Source organism: Ascaphus truei, chromosome 19 (assembly GCF_040206685.1).
Source record: "Ascaphus truei isolate aAscTru1 chromosome 19, aAscTru1.hap1, whole genome shotgun sequence".
NCBI lineage: Eukaryota > Metazoa > Chordata > Amphibia > Anura > Ascaphidae > Ascaphus > Ascaphus truei.
The window spans coordinates 26,767,370-26,788,802 of NC_134501.1; the positions used below are offsets into that span (position 1 = coordinate 26,767,370).

A 21,433-nucleotide genomic window follows, 5' to 3' on the forward strand; every position below is an offset into this window, starting at 1 on the left:
GATGGATAGATCTGTTTCCTTAGATTGTATTTAATAGTGTATTTTACCCAGTAAATATCAGAGTCCATATATATATATATATATATATATATAAAACACACAAAAAAGATGCCGCAGTCAAATCACCCCTATTTGACTAAGTAATCAGTTGACCAAAGGTCAGGGTAAAAAGTGACCCTCTGGTGGTGCTACCGACCCAAGGGAATTATATGACTAAAAAAGAAAAAGTAGGGTCAAAGAGGTGCACTCAAACACTGAATAATGAAAAATAGAAAAGAAAGGGACTTTATTGGCAAAAAGTATAAAAACCACATAAAACAGACCCACACAGATCATCTGACAAATCGCTGTGACACAGCGTAGAAACACCAAAGAGGTACAATAGGTCTGTTAAGAACCAAAACAAGATAACAATATATTATTGCAAATATACCATAACAGAACCAGGGGAAAAAATAATTTTTCCCCTAGTAGTGTGACTAAGATCGGCCGATCCAATGCAATAGTCAATGATTAATATGAATGGTAAGTAAATCCAGACCACAGAAAAAATATATAATGAATATACATAAACCTCTTAATAATGATGAGAGATGGTAAGACACATACTGTAGCAAATGCATAAAGATTAGACCCTATAATGTGCTGCAAGTCAGCTCTGTATCATGATGCCCGGACTAAGCTGCACATATGGAGTAAGCAGCAGGAGAGAAAAATCCAAATATTGCACTAATAGCACTAATGTCAAATCCCCAGAGATGCAAAGCTCAAAGGTAATGAGCAAAAGTTCTATGAGAATAGCCCAAGGACATAGAGCACCTCAGATAGGTAGTGTACAGGGCACCGAGGGAGTCCTGTGATAAATCCCAGCATCTCACAGTAATGCAGCAAGAAAGTCCTGTGATACAGACCAAAGTCTCATGTTATGGCATCAGCGACATCACAGAGGAGGATCTCAGGAAGTCTGATGTTGCACACGGGTCACAAGGTGGTGGGGGTGCTGTCACAGCTCTGCTCCTACGGCCGTTTCGCCAAAAAGGCTTCTTCCGGGAGCGTACAGTGTCAGCATAAACAAACACTCTTAAAGGGCTCCGTTTTCGCGCCAAAAGTTCACTCGTGACCAACAGCCAATAGGAAATTCTGAAAAATAGAACCGTGTCAGCTGTTGCTATGTGGAAGTGAGCAGAACTTTGGAGGCAGTAAACCTTAAAGCGACAGACATAAAAAGACACAGGAAGTTACATAATGTGATTAAAATAAGCATAATTGCTAAGCAGAGTGTTGTAAAGTAAGGAGTCATGAATAAAAATATAAATAGCGCTAATTTGAAGAGTGATTATATTAACAATATCTTAAGGGATGTCTAATGAAATAGCATTATACTAAGTTAGATACCAAATATTGACAATACTGCACAGAAACATAAAATATGGAGGATCAAAGGAGAGATGAACCATAAGCTGTGATTGGGACTTAATAAAAGAATTCTAGGGAAGGCAGGGTAAGTTACATAAAACAAGACAGATTCTCTAAATGAATGAAAAAACTAAAGGAACATTGCAAAACTGAGGTAATCATTTAATCCAGTTGGAATCATGGTCCCTAATTGAACTATCCATCTGCATTCTTTTTGCAGTAGGAGCTGCTCCACATTACCGCCGCGGATGCCTATGTTGATTTTATCAATGGCAAAGGCCACCAGGGATGAGGGGACAGAGTTGTGCACATCACGAAAATGGCGTGCCACACTGGTGAATTTTTTGAAGCACGCCAGGTCTTTAGTTGCATTTTTAATGTTACGTGTGTGCTCCAAAACCCTTACACGCAGTTCCCTGGTGGTCATGCCAATGTAAATCAGACCTGACTTGCAGCACATTATAGGGTCTAATCTTTATGTATTTGCTATGTGTCTTACCATCTCTCACCATTATTAAGAGGTTTATGTATATTCATTATATATTTTTTCTGTGGTCTGGATTTACTTACCATTCATATTAATCATTGACTATTGCATTGGATCGGCCGATCTTAGTTACACTACTAGGGGAAAAATTATTTTTTCCCCTGGTTCTGTTATGGTATATTTGCAATAATATATTGTTATCTTGTTTTGGTTCTTAACAGACCTATTGTACCTCTTTGGTGTTTCTACGCTGTGTCACATAGCGATTTGTCAGACGATCTGTGTGGGTCTGTTTTATGTGGTTTTTATACTTTTTGCCAATAAAGTCCCTTTCTTTTCTATTTTTCATTATTTAGTGTTTGAGTGCACCTCTTTGACCCTACTTTTTCTTTTTTAGCCATATATATATATACAGTGTTCGACAAATCAACCAAAAATCTACTCGCCGACCCAAAAAATCTACTCGCCCCCTAGCTCCGCCCCATTGCAAATTTAATAAATTTTGCAAATATAAGTGATTGTTAACAATCCCAAGACAAAATTAAAGCATAACTGTCAGCAAATACACACGAGTGCAGACGTTCCCTACCTGTCTTCTGGGTTAGGGGGATTCAGAGGTATCCTGTTTGAAGCTTTCTAGTCAGATCTGGAACAAAGCAAGTTAGAAATTATTTCAAAACCTCAATACATTATTATGTGTAGACCGCTGACTACTTGTTTGACTGATTGACTGGGTGACTGACTGACTGGGTGACTGGGTGACTGACTGACTGACTGACTGAGTGGGTGACTGACTGACTGGGTGGGTGACTGACTGACTGGGTGACTGACTGACTGGGTGACTGACTGACTGGGTGACTGACTGACTGGGTGACTGGGTGGGTGAGTGACTGACTGGGTGACTGACTGACTGGGTGGGTGACTTCGACTGGGTGACTGACTGGGTGGGTGGGTGAATGACTGACTGACTGGGTGGGTCAGTGACTGACTGGGTGACTGACTGGGTGGGTGACTGACTGACTGTGTGGGTGACTGACTGACTGGGTGACTGACTGACTGGGTGGGTGACTGACTGACTGGGTGACTGACTGGGTGACTGACTGACTGACTGGGTGACTGACTGGGTGGGTGGGTGACTTGACTGGGTGACTGACTGGGTGGGTGGGTGAGTGACTGACTGACTGACTGACTGGGTGGGTGACTGACTGACTGGGTGGGTGACTGACTGACTGACTGGGTGGGTGACTGACTGGGTGGGTGACTGACTGACTGGGTGACTGACTGACTGGGTGACTGGGTGGCTGAGTGACTGACTGGGTGACTGACTGACTGGGTGGGTGAGTGACTGACTGGGTGGGTGACTTGACTGGGTGACTGACTGACTGGGTGGGTGGGTGAGTGACTGACTGGGTGGGTGAGTGACTGACTGGGTGACTGACTGACTGGGTGACTGACTGACTGACTGACTTGACTGGGTTACTGACTGACTGGGTGACTGACTGGGTGACTGACTGACTGGGTGTAGAATGGGACAAATACATTATTAATAACTGTAGACAGCATAAAAGACTTGTTACAATCAACCAAACAATGTTATATTTAACAGATTATCCGGCCGGGAGCACCCAACCTCCGTCGCGGGTCCCCCCCCCCCTGCCACTCACCCCCATAACAGATCTGTACCATGCAACCTTGAGCCCCCCCCTGCGAGAGGCAGAAAGAGAGGGCGAGAGGCAGGAAGAGAGGGCGAGAGGCAGAAAGAGAGGGCGAGAGGCAGAGAGAGAGAGCAAGAGGCAGAGAGAGGGGGTGAGAGGCAGAGAGAGAGGGCGAGAGGCAGAGAGAGAGGGCGAGAGGCAGAGAGAGAGGGCGAGAGGCAGAGAGACATTGGGTGAGAGACAGGGTGCGAGAGACGGGGTGAGAGACGGGGTGAGAGAGACAGGGGGTGAGAGACGGGGTGAGAGACAGGGGGTGAGAGACAGGGGGGTGATTGGGTGGGTGGGTGGGGTGATGGGGTGATTGGGTGGGAGGACGGGGAGATTGGGTGGGTTGACTTGGAGATTGGGTGATTGGGTGGGGTGACGGGGAGATTGGGTGATTGGGTGGGGTGACGGGGTGATTGGCTGGGGTGACTGGGTGATTGTGTGGGGGTGTGATGGGGTGGGGGGGTGGGGTGGACACTTCTGGTATCCTACACACACACACATTCTACCATGCACACACTCTCCCATGCACACACACACTCTCCCATGCACACACACACGCTCTCCCATACACACACACACATTCTCCCATGCACACACTCTCCCATGCACACACACATTCTCCCATGCACACACACACATTCTCCCATGCACATACACACATTCTCCCATGCGCACACACACGGGACAGGGGGAAGAAGAGAGGAAAGGACGCGCGACCGAGCACCACCACCACTGCCCCGCTCACCCCCCGGCGACAATCTCCCGCCCTGCGCGGGCAGCCACGGGACCGTGGGGAAGCGGAGACCAAAGGGGTAAGGGGGGAACACCCCCGCTACCATCTCCCGCCCCGCGCGGGGATCGGGGGGAATGGGAAGTGGGAACACCTCCGCGCTGGAAGCCAGGGTAAGCGTGGACCGGGGAGAGAAGGGGGAACACCCCCGCTACCATCTCCCGCCCCGCGCGGGGATCGGGGGGAATGGGAAGTGGGAACACCTCCGCGCTGGAAGCCAGGGTAAGCGGGGACCGGGGAGAGAAGGGGGAACACCCCCGCTACCATCTCCCGCCCCGCGCGGGTATCAGGGGGAAGCGGGGAGTAAGGGGGAACACCTTGGCTTGCAGGGAAGGAACAGGGGCTGCAGGACGGAAGATTAGAGAGAACTTACTCTCCAACAGATCTCCGGCCAGAAAGAATGGCCGCTCGTTGGGGGCGGGCTCATATAGAGCCTGGCCGCGCGCCCACAAAGCCTGGGTGCGCGCGCCAATCAGCTGTCAGGTAGGGGGAGGTTTTTTTTTTTCAGCACGAGCAGGGAAATTTCAGCGCGAGCAGGGAAAATTTAAAAAAACAAACACGTGTGCTGCTTGGGCCAATAGGAGCTCGCCCAGATGTTAAATCCACTCGCCCCAGGCGTGCAAATGTATAGGATTGTCGAACACGGTCTATATATATATACACACACACACACACACACACACACACACACACACACACATACTATAACAAAGTTATTTCTTAGATGTGGAAAGCTTTAATGATGGAGAATTACCAAACCTGTAACCAGACCGGTGTGCTATTATAGGTAATTAGTAACAGTGGAACAGAAGATGTTTGTTAGATATTTTTGTAACCTGATTCCCAATATAAGGAAACACGAGTCCTTTGCTAGCACACAGTTTGACATCCCACATATCATCTTTTGGTCCTAATAATTTGGACTAAGGGTATAATAAATTAACCCCTATCCTCCTAAATGACAGACATGCTGGATGAACACATACATGTTAGAGAGTACTTAGAGGCTAACCAATTAGATCCGACCCAAAATACTTTGTGCTACTGTGTGACAGTCACAGTTAAGTCTAAATAACCAAGTTAAAATAATGAATATTTATCCGGTATCTCAGGTGAGCTCCTTTATGAGCACGTGTCTCTTCCTATATTATTTGGAGGAGGATGTGGTACTCGAGGGTTGAAAACAGAAAAACCTATTGATACTCCTGTGCCACTGATACTCTCTAATACCCTCATGCTGTGACCTCTGGTATTAACGATGGTATTTCCACGTCTTTCTCCCTTGCACAGAACTTCCCATGTTGCTGTTCTGGGTATGTACGATCGGGCTTCCACATCCGAAGCCAGGCAGGTCAAAGGCATCTCCAAGGTAAGGTACTGACAGAGGAAGATTGTATGGAAGGCAAAGAAGGGGGGGCCACCGATTGGGCCACTTGTGCTGAAGCAACTTCATTCTGCGCTAAACAGACTTTCCATGGTTTCCGGCAAGGGATATCCTTAAAACCTGACCTGTTGGTGGCCCTTGAGGACTGGAGTTAGCCTCCCATTGTCTAGAGGGAATATGGGGCAGTATTGAAGCAAAAGGTAAAATGGCTCCTTGTTGTGGGATGGAGTATACAGTGGGATGGAGTATGGTCTGCTGCACACCTACAGGTGCGCCGACGAGTATTCTAACACTTGCCTGGGAAAATCTGGGGCAATCACCAACAAGACTCAGGTACATGCTGGGTACATGCTGGGTACATGCTGGGTACATGCTGGGCACATGCTGGGTACATGCTGGGTACATGCTGGGCACATGCTGGGTACATGCTGGGCACATGCTGGGTACATGCTGGGTACATGCTGGGTACATGCTGGGCACATGCTGGGCACATGCTGGGTACATGCTGGGTACATGCTGGGCACATGCTGGGCACATGCTGGGTACATGCTGGGCACATGCTGGGCACATGCTGGGTACATGCTGGGTACATGCTGGGTACATGCTGGGCACATGCTGGGTACATGCTGGGTACATGCTGGGTACATGCTGGGCACATGCTGGGTACATGCTGCAACATTTCAGTGACATTTCTGCAGACAGACTAATGGCCCATCGGATTAACACAGCAGAGGTCCCTGGCAGACCCACTCAGTTTGAAAAGTTCATTTATTACCCTGTACATGACGGGGTCCCCTAGAGAAACATGTTTATTACGTGCAGGGTACATCTTGGGACACTATCAATCCCTAAGTGACCTAATGGTAGTGCTGGTCTCATTAGGTTAAATGTAGCTTTTAAACAAATCAGACAGATACAGTATTTTTAAGACCGGCACGTTCACTCGTCTCTGGGTTTCGGTTCTTAAACCGGTTTTTGGTTTTGTTGAAAAATGATGGGGGGGGGGAGGGGAAACTTAACGTTTCCAAATACAAAGGGGTTTTATTATATTTGGGATAATAAGACTGTTTGGATCAGTTGTATATACAGTCAGATTGTTCATCCATTGTCTTTCCCATTTGATTGAGTTTGACGAATGATGGCAGAATAATTAATTTAAAGAGATAATGAGGAACCAGGTAATCAGATAAAGCAGACCTGAATACAATTTAAACTGACTCAATTAACTGACTCAAATTAAGAGTGACTGATTACATTGATTTGTGGTACTGCCCGTGTAAAAGGTCAGCCCCTTCCAGGACAGCAGTGAAATAAGGACAGGGGTGTGTTTAATAGGATAAATACAACGGATTGAAACATTATTAAAAAACATTATACCAGGTCTGTTTTCTTAAGGTGTCAAACCTTGAAAATGTCCATGGTTACAAAATAATTTGTAGGATTTCTTACACTCTTTGGGGTCCTCGGAGCTCCGTTAAATCCGAGCTCCTAATGTGAATTTAACCTAAATAGGTAACGTCCGTTAGCTTCCCGGAGTTTTATGGGAATCCACAAAGCTAAATATCTGCAAAACCAATGGCTGTTAGTGATCTCATTAGCACGGGGTAACGCTATGTGAAGTTATTTATTTATAAAATATTTTACCAGGAAGTAATACATTGAGAGTTACTTCTCGTTTTCAAGTATGTCCTGGGCACAGAGTTAAAACAAATAATACATGGTTACAAATACAGTTACATAAATGAACAGGGTATATACATTATATACAAGACATTGCATGCACAGTTAAAGAAAATATATATTATGGGCATATGAAACAGTTACAGACCAGATTAAAGTGTGAGACAGCCTTAGTTTTGAAAGAACTTAAACTGGTGGTGGATGTGAGAGTCTCTGGTAGGTTGTTCCAGTTTTGGGGTGCACAGTAAGAGAAGGAGGAACGGCCGGATACTTTGCTGAGCCTTGGGACCATGAACAGTCTTTTGGAGTCAGATCTCAGATGATAAGTGCTGCGTGTGGAAGGGGTGAGGAGCTTGTTCAGATAGCTGGGTAGCTGGTCCATAAATAATTTATAGGCAAGACAGGAAAGGGGAACTTTGCGCCTAGACTCGAGTGATGACCAATCTAGTTCTTTGAGCATTTCGCAGTGATGTGTGTTGTAGTTGCATTGAGAACAAAACGACAAATTGAATTGTAGAGGGTGTCAAGTTTGCTAAGGTGGGTTTGAGGTGCCGAGCCATATACTATGTCTCCATAGTCAATAATTGGCATTAGCATCTGCTGTGCGATACGCTTTCTGACCAGGAGACTTAGGGAGGATTTGTTCCTGTAAAGTACCCCTAGTTTGGCATAGGTATTGGTTGTCAGGGTATCAATGTGCATCCCGAATGTTAAGTGGGAGTCAAACCATATGCCCAGGTATTTAAAACTAGTGACAAGGGTTAGGGTGGTGTTAGTGTTGGTTCTAATCTGGAGCTTAGTTGCTGGAAGCTTTAAAAATTTAGTCTTGGTCCCAAATACCATTGTTACAGTCTTGTCAGTGTTTAAAAACAGTTTGTTGTAGGAAATCCAGTTTTTCGAGTCTCAAAAAGTCAGACTGAAGTATGTGTTGAAGGTCGGAGAGGCTATGGCTGTGTGCATATAGGATTGTGTCATCTGCATACATGTGTATTGAGGCTTCCTTACAAGCTGTGGGAAGATCATTGATGAACACTGAGAAGTGTAGGGGCCCCAGAACAGAGCCTTGCGGGACACCACAGGTGATATCCAGGGGGTTAGAGCCTGAGATGGACACATGTTGGAATCTGAAGAAGTCCGAATACTCGGATGAAACGCGTAGGGTTAATTTCAATTGCGCAGTGACCCGTGAGCTGTGTGGAGCCTCTTGCAGCTTTCTGCGAACCAGCTGTTCTCCCGCTGTAAAGATCTCAACGCTGACGCTGACTCTGTATCCTGCTACTCCCCCCTTACCATTGGAGGAAAGCTGAGGAAGTCTTGTGACGTCAGACGCTGTTTTGATGCAGAGAAGACTGTCCCTACCAGAGGATTCGTGTGAGCTGTGTTTGCTGTATTGCGGGCGTCGCTCCTAACCCTGAGTTGGTTAAACTGCTTTTAATGATCGTGGAGCATGTGAGTGTACTGGAGCTCACTGCTCAAAGGATTTTTTTGTTAATTAAACTGTATTTAACTATGATCTTTTCTCTTTTAACATATGTTGATCTGATTCCTGTGAACTTCCATTTACCCACGAGAGGAGTTCTTGCGCTCTGTGTACTCCTCCTGTTGTCTATTGAGGGATTGTGAAATTCCTCACACCAGCAGCATCTCCTCTTGGTGATATCATTTTTTGTGATTTATTTGTTGATATATTATAGGGTTTGCGCTTACCTTTTCTTGCAACATGTTGGAATCTACCTGATAGGTAGGACTGAAACCAGTTTAAAGCATGCGTCCCTATTCCAGAGCTCTGGAGTTGAAGCAGGATAGCATGATTAAGAGTATCAAAAATCTTTGCAAAATCTAGGAATACTGCACCAGTGAGTTGCCCCGTTCCATTCCACACTGGGTTTCATTGCAAACTTTTAGCAGGGTAGTTACGGTGCAGTGTTTGGGGCGAAAGCAAGACTGGAATTGGCTAGGGAAATTTGTCTTGGTATAGTAATCGCTTAATTGGGACTGGACACATTGTTCCATGACTTTGGATAGAATTGGGAGAAGTGAGATTGGCCTGTAGTTTGAGACAGTGTTTTTGTCCCCACTTTTGAAGATTGGGACAACTCTGGCAGTTTTCCAGGTCTTTGGGATATAGAGTTGACAATGGAAGCAATTGGTTTGGCAATGGCTGGGGCACCAAGTCGTAGGAACCTAGATTGTAGTAAACAGGTCCACATTGGCTGCTTAGTTTTAGTTTGAGGAGCGCTTGTATAATCTCCTCTTCGGATACTGGGCCAAATTGAAAGTTGTGGGCAGTGTTGGGAGGGGGTGGGGCTATGTGGGTACCCCCAGGAGGAGATTCAGGTTTGTGGTTTGGGCTGCGTTTCGCTAATAAGTTAGTATCACACCCCACAAAGTAATCATTGAATGCATTTGCAATGTCAGTGGGGTTTGTCAGAGTAATGTCCCCCTTAGTGATATTACTTGGTTGTTGATGGTTAGGAGGCTGGAATATATTGTTGATAACCTTCCAACCTTCCAGAAGTTAGCTGGGTTTGAAGTATTCTGGTGGAGATTGTCAGAGTAATATTGTGCTTTTGCATGCCTTGTTTGCCTTGTGCTCATGTTCCGCATGCATCTGTAGTGATTGAGATCCTTGGTAGTGCCACTTATTTTGTAGCTTTTCCACAAGGTATCGCTGAACTGGTAGAGTGCTATAAGGTCAGTTGTAACCCATGGAAGGTGGGCACCCCGTACCCTTATTCTGCGAAGTGGAGCATGGGTATCGCAGAGTTTTACGAACTCGGATGGGAAATAGTCGAGCGCAGAATCAAGGTCGGGAATTAAATCGATTCTGTGCCATGGGCAATTGGTAAGGTCAGCCAGAAACTGTTGTGGGTTAAAGTTTCTAAATGTTCTAGTGAGGAGAACTTTAGGGCTTGAATGGGGCGGTTTAATTTTCCTTACACAGTACACTATTGCATGGTCACTGAAAATATCAGGATGGATGCCAGAGGATTGGATTCTGCTGGGGTTTGAGGAGAGAATCCAGTCTAGCAAGGAATGGTTGTGCGATTTCAGGTTTGTCTGTGTGGGTTGAGAAATGAGTTGTGATAGGTTAAGTGACTTGAGTTGTATCTGGATTTTGTGGTTTTTAGGGTCAAGCCAATTGAAGTTGAAATCCCCAAGAACTAGCAGCTCACTCTTCTCATTCAGAGAGGAAATTGAGCCAAGAAACTGGGTGATATCAGTCAGGGACTGTAGAGGGGCATTAGGGGGCGGTAGATGCCAGCAAGCAAGATGTGCTTAGAAAAGGGAAGGCAGATTTTTCCAACTAGAATTTCAAAAGAGGGTGGGCTTGGGGGGCAACTTAACAGTGTAAATTGTAAGGTGTCTGCAATATAAAATAACACCCCTCCTTTTGGAATTTAAAGGTGGAATTCTCAGGGGTATGGGACGGAGCTGAAATGGGAGGACCTGGGTTAGGTTCAATATCATCTGCTAAAGAGAGTAATAGTATGAGTAGAAATTTGGGTAGTTGTTTGCAAGTTGTAAATTTGTGATGTTTGCCATATGAGTGAGAGGTGATTGGTGTGATGGTTTTTAGAGTTCTCCACCAACATTCAGTAGATAGTGCAAGGCTTTTGAGTAGTCCAGGGTGTATGGTGATGTTGGGTGTGGGCCAGGAGGGAGGAGTTTGTAGTGGATAGAGGGAGTAACATCTCCATGAGGCCAGGAGAAAGAAAAAAGTTAAGATACATAGCAGGTTCATTATGCCAGAGGTAGGCAGTGCTGCATGGAACTGTTGTGAGCAAAGTGAGTGTGTGCAGACTAAACAGCAGGGGTTTGCCTGTTCCTTGTCAAATGTTTTGCTGCATTGTAATGCTAGAGTCAATTCAGGGTTTCAGTGGCCTGAGTGGCAGTGGGAGGTAGTTTTGTGCAGTCAGTTTTGGGAGAGGCTGCAGTGAAATAAGTTGTAAAGGGGTGGCGGATTAAAATATACAGGCTAACAAGCATGGGATCACAGGGTGGTCATATAAGCTCACCGTTTGTTGCCTTGAGTAAAAGAGTTTGCAGAAAGATGAAGTCCCCAGTCACCTCTAGTCAAACTATAGTCTAATTATATATTGTCACTTAAAATGAATTATAGTCTAACTATATATTGTCACTTAAAATGAACTATAGTCTAACTATATATTGTCACGTAAAATGAACTATAGTCTAACTATATATTGTCACTTAAAATGAACTATAGTCTAACTATATATTGTCACTTAAAATGATCACTTTAAATGCATCACGATTAAGATGCCAATGCAATCCCTGCCAATGCAGGGGGGTTGTTAGTTTTATACATCTAAAGCAGTCACATGACCCTCCCCACACCCCAATAAATCAGCTTGTTCCAGTTGGTCAATTAGCAGCACACAGTTAAGAGGGGGGGAGGGAAAAAAAATCCACCTTTTGATATTCAAACATACCAATAGATCAATAGTACAAGCCGGGAGGGTAATTCTTTTAAAACAGGACTTGCAGATCAGGGACATACCTGTGGAGAGAATGCAATTAGATCCATGTCATATCAGCTGAGGTTATAGGTATTGCATGAAGAAAAGTACATATATAAACTATAGTCTAACTATATATTGTCACTTAAAATTATCACTTTAAATGCATCCCTCTTAAGATGCCAATGCAATCCCTGCCAATGCAGGGGGGTTGTTAGTTTTATACATCCAAAGTTAGCACCAACTTGTGTAATAAACCTGTCCTACTCACCCAAAGGTGGCGTAACTCCCATGGAGCCCCTGAAAAGGTGTTTAATTAAAGTTAAAAGAAAGAGAAGAGAGGTAAAGGACTCTGTAAATAACAATAAGATAATTAAATCAGACCTAACTGTGATCTCACACTTATCCTGACCCTGTAACAGACCTGTATCAGGGTGTGGAGGTGAGTTACGCCACCTTTAGTTCTGACCTAACTCAGGGTTCTCAACTCCAGACCTCAAGCCCTCCCAACAGGTCAGGCTTTCAGGATATCCCATCTTCAGCACAGTTGATTCAATCAGAGGCTCAGTCGAAAGCTGAACCTCGGATTGAGCGACCTGTGCTGAATCAGGGACAATGAGCCACCTTGTCCTGAAGCAGGGACTAATTGAGCCACCTGTTCTGAATCTGGGGGGCTTAAGGAGTGGAGTTGAGCCCCCCTGCTTTATTGGACCGACATTGATGGATTGCAGTTTCAGAATCCCAGGGATCTCTTCTTCAGAAGATCTCTACACCAGTAACATAATCTTCCATTTACTCCAGGTTATCAGACATCCTCAGTACAACAGAGACACCCATGTGAACGATGTCCTCCTGGTGAAGCTCTCCAGCCCTGCTGTATATACCGCCCGTGTGTCCCCTGTGTGCCTCACAGCTTCAAGTGATGGCTTATCAGCTGGCATAAAATGTGTCACCAGTGGATGGGGCTACACCAACGCAATCAGTAAGATAGACCTTCAGTTGGATAACTTGCAATATTCTCCTCTACACTCTGATTCGATGTCCCAAGCTGGAGAAGAGTTGAATGGAACCAACATCTTCTCCAGCACATGGAAACGACTTCACAGCACTGTACTGTACGTTTCATGGGCCCTGGCACCTAGAGACCGTTATAATGTTCTAGGTATGTCATGGGTATTTGCTCGTTTTATAGCAGGTGATCGGCTTGACCGCTTTAACCATTAGAGTGCCGAATATACAGCGGGCACCAGAGTGCAACTGGAGCTCTGGCACTTCCGGGCCATGTGATCGCACTGGGAGGAAAATCCCATGGCGCAGCTCAGCCCAGATTGCCGGAAGTGGACGGGGCGCCTATTTGTCCGATCACCTCCTAGAAAGTGACCAAATGCCTAGTACAGGAGAAGAGACTCTAGCGTGGCAGGACCCACAGCATGTGTGCCTCTGGCAGGTCGGGTACGTTATTAGGACACTGGGTGCTTCCTTGGTGTGTGATATACTCAAATGTCCTGGTTACAAAACTGGGGCAAAAACAGCATCAGATTTACCAAGGAAAACGAATTCAATTGGAAACAATTCAAGTTTTTCCTTTGATAAATCGGGTACAATTCTTTGCCCCAGTTTTGCCGCTGAGACACTTCAGTAAATAACTCAACTGGAGTCTATTTAAGGAAGAATCAATATTCTGGGCTGTGTTTACTAAGCAGCGCTACACCATAAGACTCCTTCCCGCACGGCTTAGTAAATTGAGCCCTTTATAAGTCATACAAATGAATATGCTGCGCCTGTAAGGCGTCTTCTGGAGATACGCCACGTGGTTAATTATGGCCTCTTGTGGTCCATTCATTTAAATGGGGCTGTAAGTTGCCTTTTAGCATTGAAGGCGTCTTACTGTATGAAGCAAGCTTAGTAAATATGGCCCTAAATGGTGTCAGATTAATGGCCATTAATGATTAATGGAGCCAATGTTGGAACTTGTGTGATACCCAGTGTCTGGACTCGCTTAATGGGCCCCAATGTTGGTGATGACACTTTGTTTATTCACTAAAGATGATTGAAATACAGATTATACAGATACTTCTGTCTTCTATGTGTTAGTTCACAAGGGAGGTGATAGCTATTTAATCCATTAAATGTTGATCTAATATTTGTACTCCCCATCTGTAACCCATTTAAACCCATGTAAATCCAAGATTGATGGCATTAGATATCATTACAAGTGGGCAACTGGAGTCAGTAACTGTAATTACTATTAGAAGCCAATAAGTGCCTGTGTTCTCAAAACTAAAGATAACTGGAAATAGGTAGTGATACTTAGTATTGTTTTATGTTGCAGCATGTTGATTTTTTCTCTCCAGCTAAAGCACTCCCAAGCAAACTGCAGCAGGTTTCCCTCCCATTGATGTCCTACCTTCAATGTCAGAAGATTTGGGGTGCAAAAATCTTAAGTTCCATGATGTGTGCTGGAGCAGCGGGATCTTCCTCTTGCGTGGTACGATGTTTGTTTTTCTTCCATTGGACCATATTACAATGTACATTAGCCTCTGATCTCTCCCTATGCAACTACTCACCTTATGTGCTCAGTTCAAGGCTGTCTCCTTTCTATCCCATTTGTCTCTACTGCATTCTCATGCCTAATATCTCCTTCACTCACAGCCTGTGAAATACTCTTACAGTATCTGACAAGCCTCTTCTCTCTAGCTAGACCGATCCTAGATGAAGAATTCCAAAAGCTTGAACTCATTATCACTACACTACGTGCCCAAATCCCGTAACACATAACATACATACAGATATGTTCCTCCCTCCGTGGAAAGTTTAACAATATAGTAATCCAGCAAATAGGTGCAAGGTGAGAAAAAAACAGCCAACCATTCTTTCAAATCAGAATATTTTGTCCATTGGTATTGTAGACATTTGCACACTTACATTGGGGAAAATACTGCACAATTGAGACAGTAAAGGGTCAAAAAATGGCAAAATATTAGGTGCCTTAATGGGTACGCTCGGGATGTTAAAGCGGAGCCTCAAATCTGCCGTGGCTCCAATGTTCCCAAACTGCGACTCAACTTCTCCTCCCTGAATTCAAGTGGAATGACCAGCGCTGTTGTGGAACCACCACTAGAACAAGCGTTCTTGCTGTGTTTTCTACATGTCTAAAGCCTGAGGGTGCCCAGGGGCAGGGAGGGTGGTATGGTGAGAGGGGTACAGAGTTAATAACTAAGCAGAGATCAGAAAGGAGAGAGCCGCCAGGGAGATACAGTAACAAATAACCAAGAAAAGAACATACGTTTAAAATGAAATAAATATTGTCGCGGGAGACAAGTGCTTATCACACCGAGATCTCTATCACCAGGCAGGACAAAGGAGTTGAATAAACAGAGTTTATTCTGGCAAGCCAGTAAACATACGAAATACTCAGTTACGGCATACACTCACCAACTGGGGGCCTGGGGGGAAGACGCTAGCCTCGACTACGTGCAGGGGCGTTCTTCAGGTAGGCTTACCCTGTCTGCTTTACGTCCCGGTTCCTCAAAGTGCTATTCTCGCAATAGCAACTTTGAAACTCCCGCCAGTCGAGTCTCCGTCAAACTCCAAAGTTGCTCTGGTACTCTGATCGGCAGCGATCCTTACATAGGCTTTGGTGCCTATCTTTTCTATCGAGAAGGAGCCGCCGACCAATCAGAGCACGGATCGGGATGGTGCAGCCAATCCCAAGCCGGGGGCCCTTCGTGCTACACCAATCAGAGGAGGGGGTCGGTTTAGGCACTCAGGACCGCCCCGAGATGACGGAGCTGCTGACAAGCGGGAAATTCAAACTGGCCAATGGAAATCACGCCTACCGGGCTCTGACCCGGCAACGGCTTCCCCTGGCCAGCTCTATAACCCCCGCAGGGTAGGCGCCTCGGTGTCTGCAGGGGAACAAAGGCTCTACCTCGCTGAGAGCCCATCCCCAGACCTTATCCTCCATCTTTCCCCGCTCACTATTTGTCCCGACACCAAGCCGCTCCCAGCCTTTGTCTTGATCCGGCATTTCTATGTAAGCAGTTCGGCTAAATGAATTACCGAGTCTGCCTGCATAGAAATGATTACACAAAAATCACATTACTGCCTTACAGTTTACCGGGAATAAAAAGCTTTTAAATATAATAAATTTTACATTTCCTATTCCCCCAAAATATGCACAGATTTCCATCTTCCAGATCACACAGTGATTATGCTCGTTCCTGGCAGGGGTTACACCACACAGAATATACCGGCATTCTAGACATGGTTTAGGGGCAGCCTGCCATGCATCACATTTATTATGTGAGGCCGGCTGCCCCTACTGTCACAAATATAATTTAAAAAAATGTTTTGCTATTATTTTTCTACTAAATTAACCACATTATTTATTTTTAATATTATTATCATGACTATTAATATTCTTTGTTAAATATAATTACAGTATTTAAATTAGAAAATAAACAGCTCCAGATGACATAATTTCATTATTATTATTTATTTACAGTCAAATTCTGATTGTCAAAATCAAAACATTTAAGAAAGAAAACTAAAATCACAACGCTGGGTCCCATCTCTACATGAAAGGAAAGGGTCCCATGGCATGTAATACCCCTTGGGCACGTATAAATTAAGGACGGGAGATCAGTCAAAATATGAAAACAGCGCAAGATTCATCATGAAAAATAATCCATAATGAAAGTGTAGGGATAAATCGGGGGAGGGTGTTTTTGTATTATTAGTCCCCACATTTTGCACAGGGGAGATGCTGGGGGGGGGGGGGGGGGTTATAAATAGATTTGGCACAGGGCAGGCGCCGGGGGTGTTTTTATAAATAGCTTCTTATATAAACAATTACAAATATGTGCTACACAAGCCCGAGATATCTGACAAACATTTATAACCCATCAAATGCTGTGCTTAGTAATACAGGACAAAAGGTTATTTGCAACCAGTCCAAGCATAGGGTCTACTGAGTGTATGTAGACCAGACCCACGGACCGATAATTACTGAGTGTACGTAGACAAGACCCCAGACAGGTAATTACTGAGTGTACGTAGACAAGACCCGAGAGACCGGTAATTACTGAGTCTACGTAGACCAGACCCCAGAGACCGGTAATTACTCAGTGTAGGTAGACCAGACCCAGAGACCGGTAATTACTGAGTGTACGTAGACAAGACCCCACAGACAGGTAATTACTGAGTGTACGTAGACCAGACCCAGAGACCGGTAATTACTGAGTGTAGGTAGACCAGACCCAGAGACCGGTAATTACTGAGTGTACGTAGACCAGACCCAGAGACCGGTAATTACTGAGTGTAAGTAGACCAGACCCCAGAGACCGGTAATTACTGAGTGTACGTAGACCAGACCCCACAGACAGGTAATTACTGAGTGTATGTAGACCAGACCCAGAGACCGGTAATTACTGAGTGTACGTAGACCAGACCTCACAGACAGGTAATTACTGAGTGTACGTAGACCAGACCCCACAGACAGGTAATTACTGAGTGTACGTAGACCAGACCCCACAGACAGGTAATTACTGAGTATACGTAGACCAGACCCCACAGAGCAGTAATTACTGAGTGTACGTAGACCAGACTCAGAGACCGGTAATTACTGAGTGTACGTAGACCAGACCCCACAGACAGGTAATTACTGAGTGTACGTAGACTTGGCCCCACAGACAGGTAATTACTGAGTGAATGTAGACCAGACCCCACAGACAGGCAATTACTGAGTGTACGTAGACCAGACCCCACAGACCGGTAATTACTGAGTGTACGTAGAACAGACCCACAGACATTTAATTCCTGAGTGTACGTAGACCAGACCCCACAGAGCAGTAATTACTGAGTGTACGTAGACCAGACCCAGAGACCGGTAATTACTGAGTGTACGTAGACCAGACCCCACAGACCGGTAATTACTGAGTGTACGTAGAACAGACCCACAGACAGGTAAAGGGCAATCATTACTAAGTTTCTCGTTTCCACTTTCAGGGTGACTCTGGAGGACCCCTTGTTTGCCAGAAGAATGGAATCTGGACCTTGATTGGTGTTGTCTCTTGGGGACATTCCACCTGTTCCACCTCATTCCCAGGAGTGTACACTTATGTCCCCCAGTTCCACGCTTGGGTTAACCAAATGATCGCCTCAAATTAGTTTCCAACTACTCGGAAAGAGGAGTTCCTCTTTTTTTTAATCCTGTATCAGTCTGATATCTCTTTCCATTTTTACGAGTGAAAGGCCCTTATTCTATCCAACCCGAAGCGCACTGGGACATTTGGTGGCGGACGTTTTGCTGCAACTAAGTCTCCGCCGGCGTTTATCCACCACCCACCTCGCCACCGGGACATCTCTCTGCTGGCTGCTTGGCCGCTAAAGTAAGCCCCAAACCTTACCCTAAAGCCCCCTAATGTTAACCCCTAATACTAACGCTACCACCTACCCTAAAAACCTTAACCCCTTATCCTAACCCCCTTCTCTAAAAACATAAACCCCCTACCGTAACCGCTAAAACCCCGTATAGGCGAGATAGCCACAACCAAATGTCCAATTGCGGTCAGAAGTGGCCATTGGGGCCGGCTTCAGACAAAAATCACATTGCTGTCAATGAGGATATTCGGCTGACAATGCTTGAAACAGCCGCGTGTGGTACCCCCGTCTGCCCCCAGAGGGGGCTGTGTAACAAAGCAATGTTTTACATTTATATCTGCAACGTGTGACATAGCGCAGGAGGATACAACCACCAAATGATCCTCATTGTTACAATATTTGATAGACATGCGTGTTTTTATTATGCGCCGGGACACACAATACGCAGGTTTGTTTGTACACCAGTTGAAAGTTGGAGTATAAAATTGACGCATTTATGTATCAGGAATGATACAGTTGTTATTCCGCCTGTTAGCGCTGACAAGATATGTGTATTACACGCGCCTTCATAGTATCCAATGTAACGCCTGCAATCTTTAACGCGTTATTTCTTGATTTCCAACGTACTAACACGGGCAATAACGGCTGCCAAGTCTGCGATATTTAATCACGTGCCACGTGCGCAGAAATGTCACAGGTTCCACGTGGCGCTTCACGCGCACGGCAACAATCTGAGTTGCTACATAGAAGGAATTCCAGATTTAAAATGTCTGCCTAAAATCTGGGCCAAATATTTGTTACCCGTGATACATAGATCCCAAGGAGGGTCCGTACTGATTGTATTTGTAAAATGGAAATAAAAGACTTCAACTACAAAATGTTACACGTCTTTCTATACTTATTTCTTAGTGTCTTTTTTAAGCTATTAACCCATAGTTATTAACATTACATCATACAATAGAACCACACATGCACTGTGCACATGCTCTTTTAGACCTTTATTCTGTTTGTATATTATGATTCATTACATATATATATTTCCCAGAATCCCTTGCTGCAGTAGAAGCACGGTATGTTAAGAGATAATGGGGAAGGGCAGGGTTCCTGACCTGTCTCAGACATGTGAATGTGCTCACGTGTGATATTTTCATTTGCTGTATGCTATACGTGGAGGGTTTCTGCCACTTTTATACCCACCATAACTTATTTAAGGTGTGGTTGATTACATATTGTCACTAAGGACCAGTACTTTTACACCGAAACCACCGGGATTAAAAGCACCAGGAGAGACAAAGTTGTTGAATAAAATGAGGTTTATTCTGGCAAGCCAGCAGACAAGACAAAATACACAATAAAAAGATACAATACCAACTGGGGACCTGGGGAGCAGACTCCAGCCTCACTGGGTGCAGGGGCCGGTTTCAGGTAGGCTTACCCTGTCTGCTTCTCGTCCAGGATATCAGAGTGCTGAACACACAGCAGCCACTATGATATATATCTCCTGCTGATCACCATCAGAATCCAAACTCGCTCTGGTACTTTGATCGGCAGTGCTCCTTACCATAGCCCTCGGCGGCAATCCTTTACATTGGAAGGAGCTGCCGGCCACTCAGAGCACGGATTGAGGTCGTGCAACCAATGCCAGGAGGAGGCGGCAGAGGCACTCGAGACCTACATGTCCCAATACTATATCCCCCCCAATATCCACACAAAGCTTCCCTCAGACATACCACTGTTTTGAGGCTTTTTCCCTTAAGTGGTCAAAACCAGCAAAATGTATCTGCCTTGCAAGCGTGCAAACGGGGACAAAAACACACAGCCAGTGTTAGCTGAACAGGCACATAACACTTTACATGTAGCCGCCTTGCAAGTGGCTACCTTTATTATGTGAGGCCAGCTACCCCTACCGTCACATCTACCCCTTCAAGAAAAAGGCTCTGGGGTAGTCAGCCCATCAGGTGACTCTACAGACCTGGAAGTCCTTGAGGTCCATTGGTCACGGGTATGTTCGGTCGGGAGAGACCGTCCACGTTGTCGTGCTCACTGCCCTTCTTGTGCTGGATCGTGAAATGTAACTCTTGAAGGGTAAGGCTCCAGCGTAGCAATTAACCATTCTCCCCTCGACACCTGCTGTAACTAACTTAAGGGATTGTGATCAGTGATCACGGTAAAAGCCCGCCCGTTAACATAGGTCTGGAGCTTCTTCAGTGCCAAGACAATGGCCAAGCACTCCTTCTCTTTTGTGGCATAGGCCACCTCCCGAGGTAGCAGCTCGTGGCTCAGGTAGATGACCTAGTGTTCTCCCCTGTCCTCGCCTTCCTGGCTCAGCACAGCCCCGATGCCATAGGCCGAAGCATCGGTCTGCACTAAGAACCACTTGCTGTAATCGGGAGCGGCCAGGATAGGAGCGCTTGCCAGAGCGGACTTGAGAGCCTGAAATGCCCCCTCACACGCAGGAGACCAGGCTATCAGAACTGAGAGCTGTTTCTTTGTCAAATTGTAGAAAAGGAGGGATCCAATGCGCACTCACATCCAGGTTGGGATATGCAGAGGAAAGAGAACACAATAGTATAATACTGTATGGATTCAATACGAATAAAAGGTGGTAATGCACTCACATTTTATAAGATCAAACAGGCATTTCGGTTAATAAGTTTAACCAAACTGGTGTTGTAGGCTCTCCGATGTCAGGATACTTCTGATGGAATATGGGCTCTCTGACGACAGGATACTCCCGATACCTTGCAGGCTCACAGATGGCAGGATATTCCCAATATATAAAGCAGAGAAAACACAAATAGTGTAATACTGTATATATCAATACTGATTTTAGTCTGTACAGTGAATACACTCACATTGTGTAATGTTGTTATTCGCTTTTTGGTTGTTCAAGTAACAAACTTAGGAGGACTTCTGGAGTCACAGGATACACCCAGCAGGAAAAGGTATAATCTTTATAAGGGCTGCAAAGTATCGGGAGTATCCTGTCGTCAGAGAGCCCATATACCATCAGAAGTATCCTGACATCGGAGAGCCTACAACACCAGTTTGGTTAAACTTATTAACCGAAATGCCTGTTTGATCTTATAAAATGTGAGTGCATTACCA

The 21,433-nt window shown here is 45.2% G+C and overlaps 1 protein-coding gene across 2 annotated transcripts in view; it reads left to right on the top strand.

The window, feature by feature from the left end:
• LOC142470091 (chymotrypsinogen A-like) overlaps nt 1–21,433 on the top strand; it is a 66,163-nt gene that overhangs the window by 7,232 nt on the left and 37,498 nt on the right. The window contains exons 4-7 of one of the 2 annotated variants that reach the window (XR_012789162.1): nt 5,687–5,765; nt 12,743–12,923; nt 14,296–14,429; nt 17,951–18,789. Coding sequence is in view for 1 of the 2 variants with exons in the window: in XM_075577027.1 (XP_075433142.1) it covers nt 5,687–5,765; nt 12,743–12,923; nt 14,296–14,429; nt 17,951–18,112 (556 nt within the window). In the remaining variant the exon portion in view is untranslated. Of the gene's footprint in view, nt 1–5,686; nt 5,766–12,742; nt 12,924–14,295; nt 14,430–17,950; nt 19,204–21,433 lie in introns of those variants that run through there. The other variant, XM_075577027.1, reaches the window with a different exon arrangement.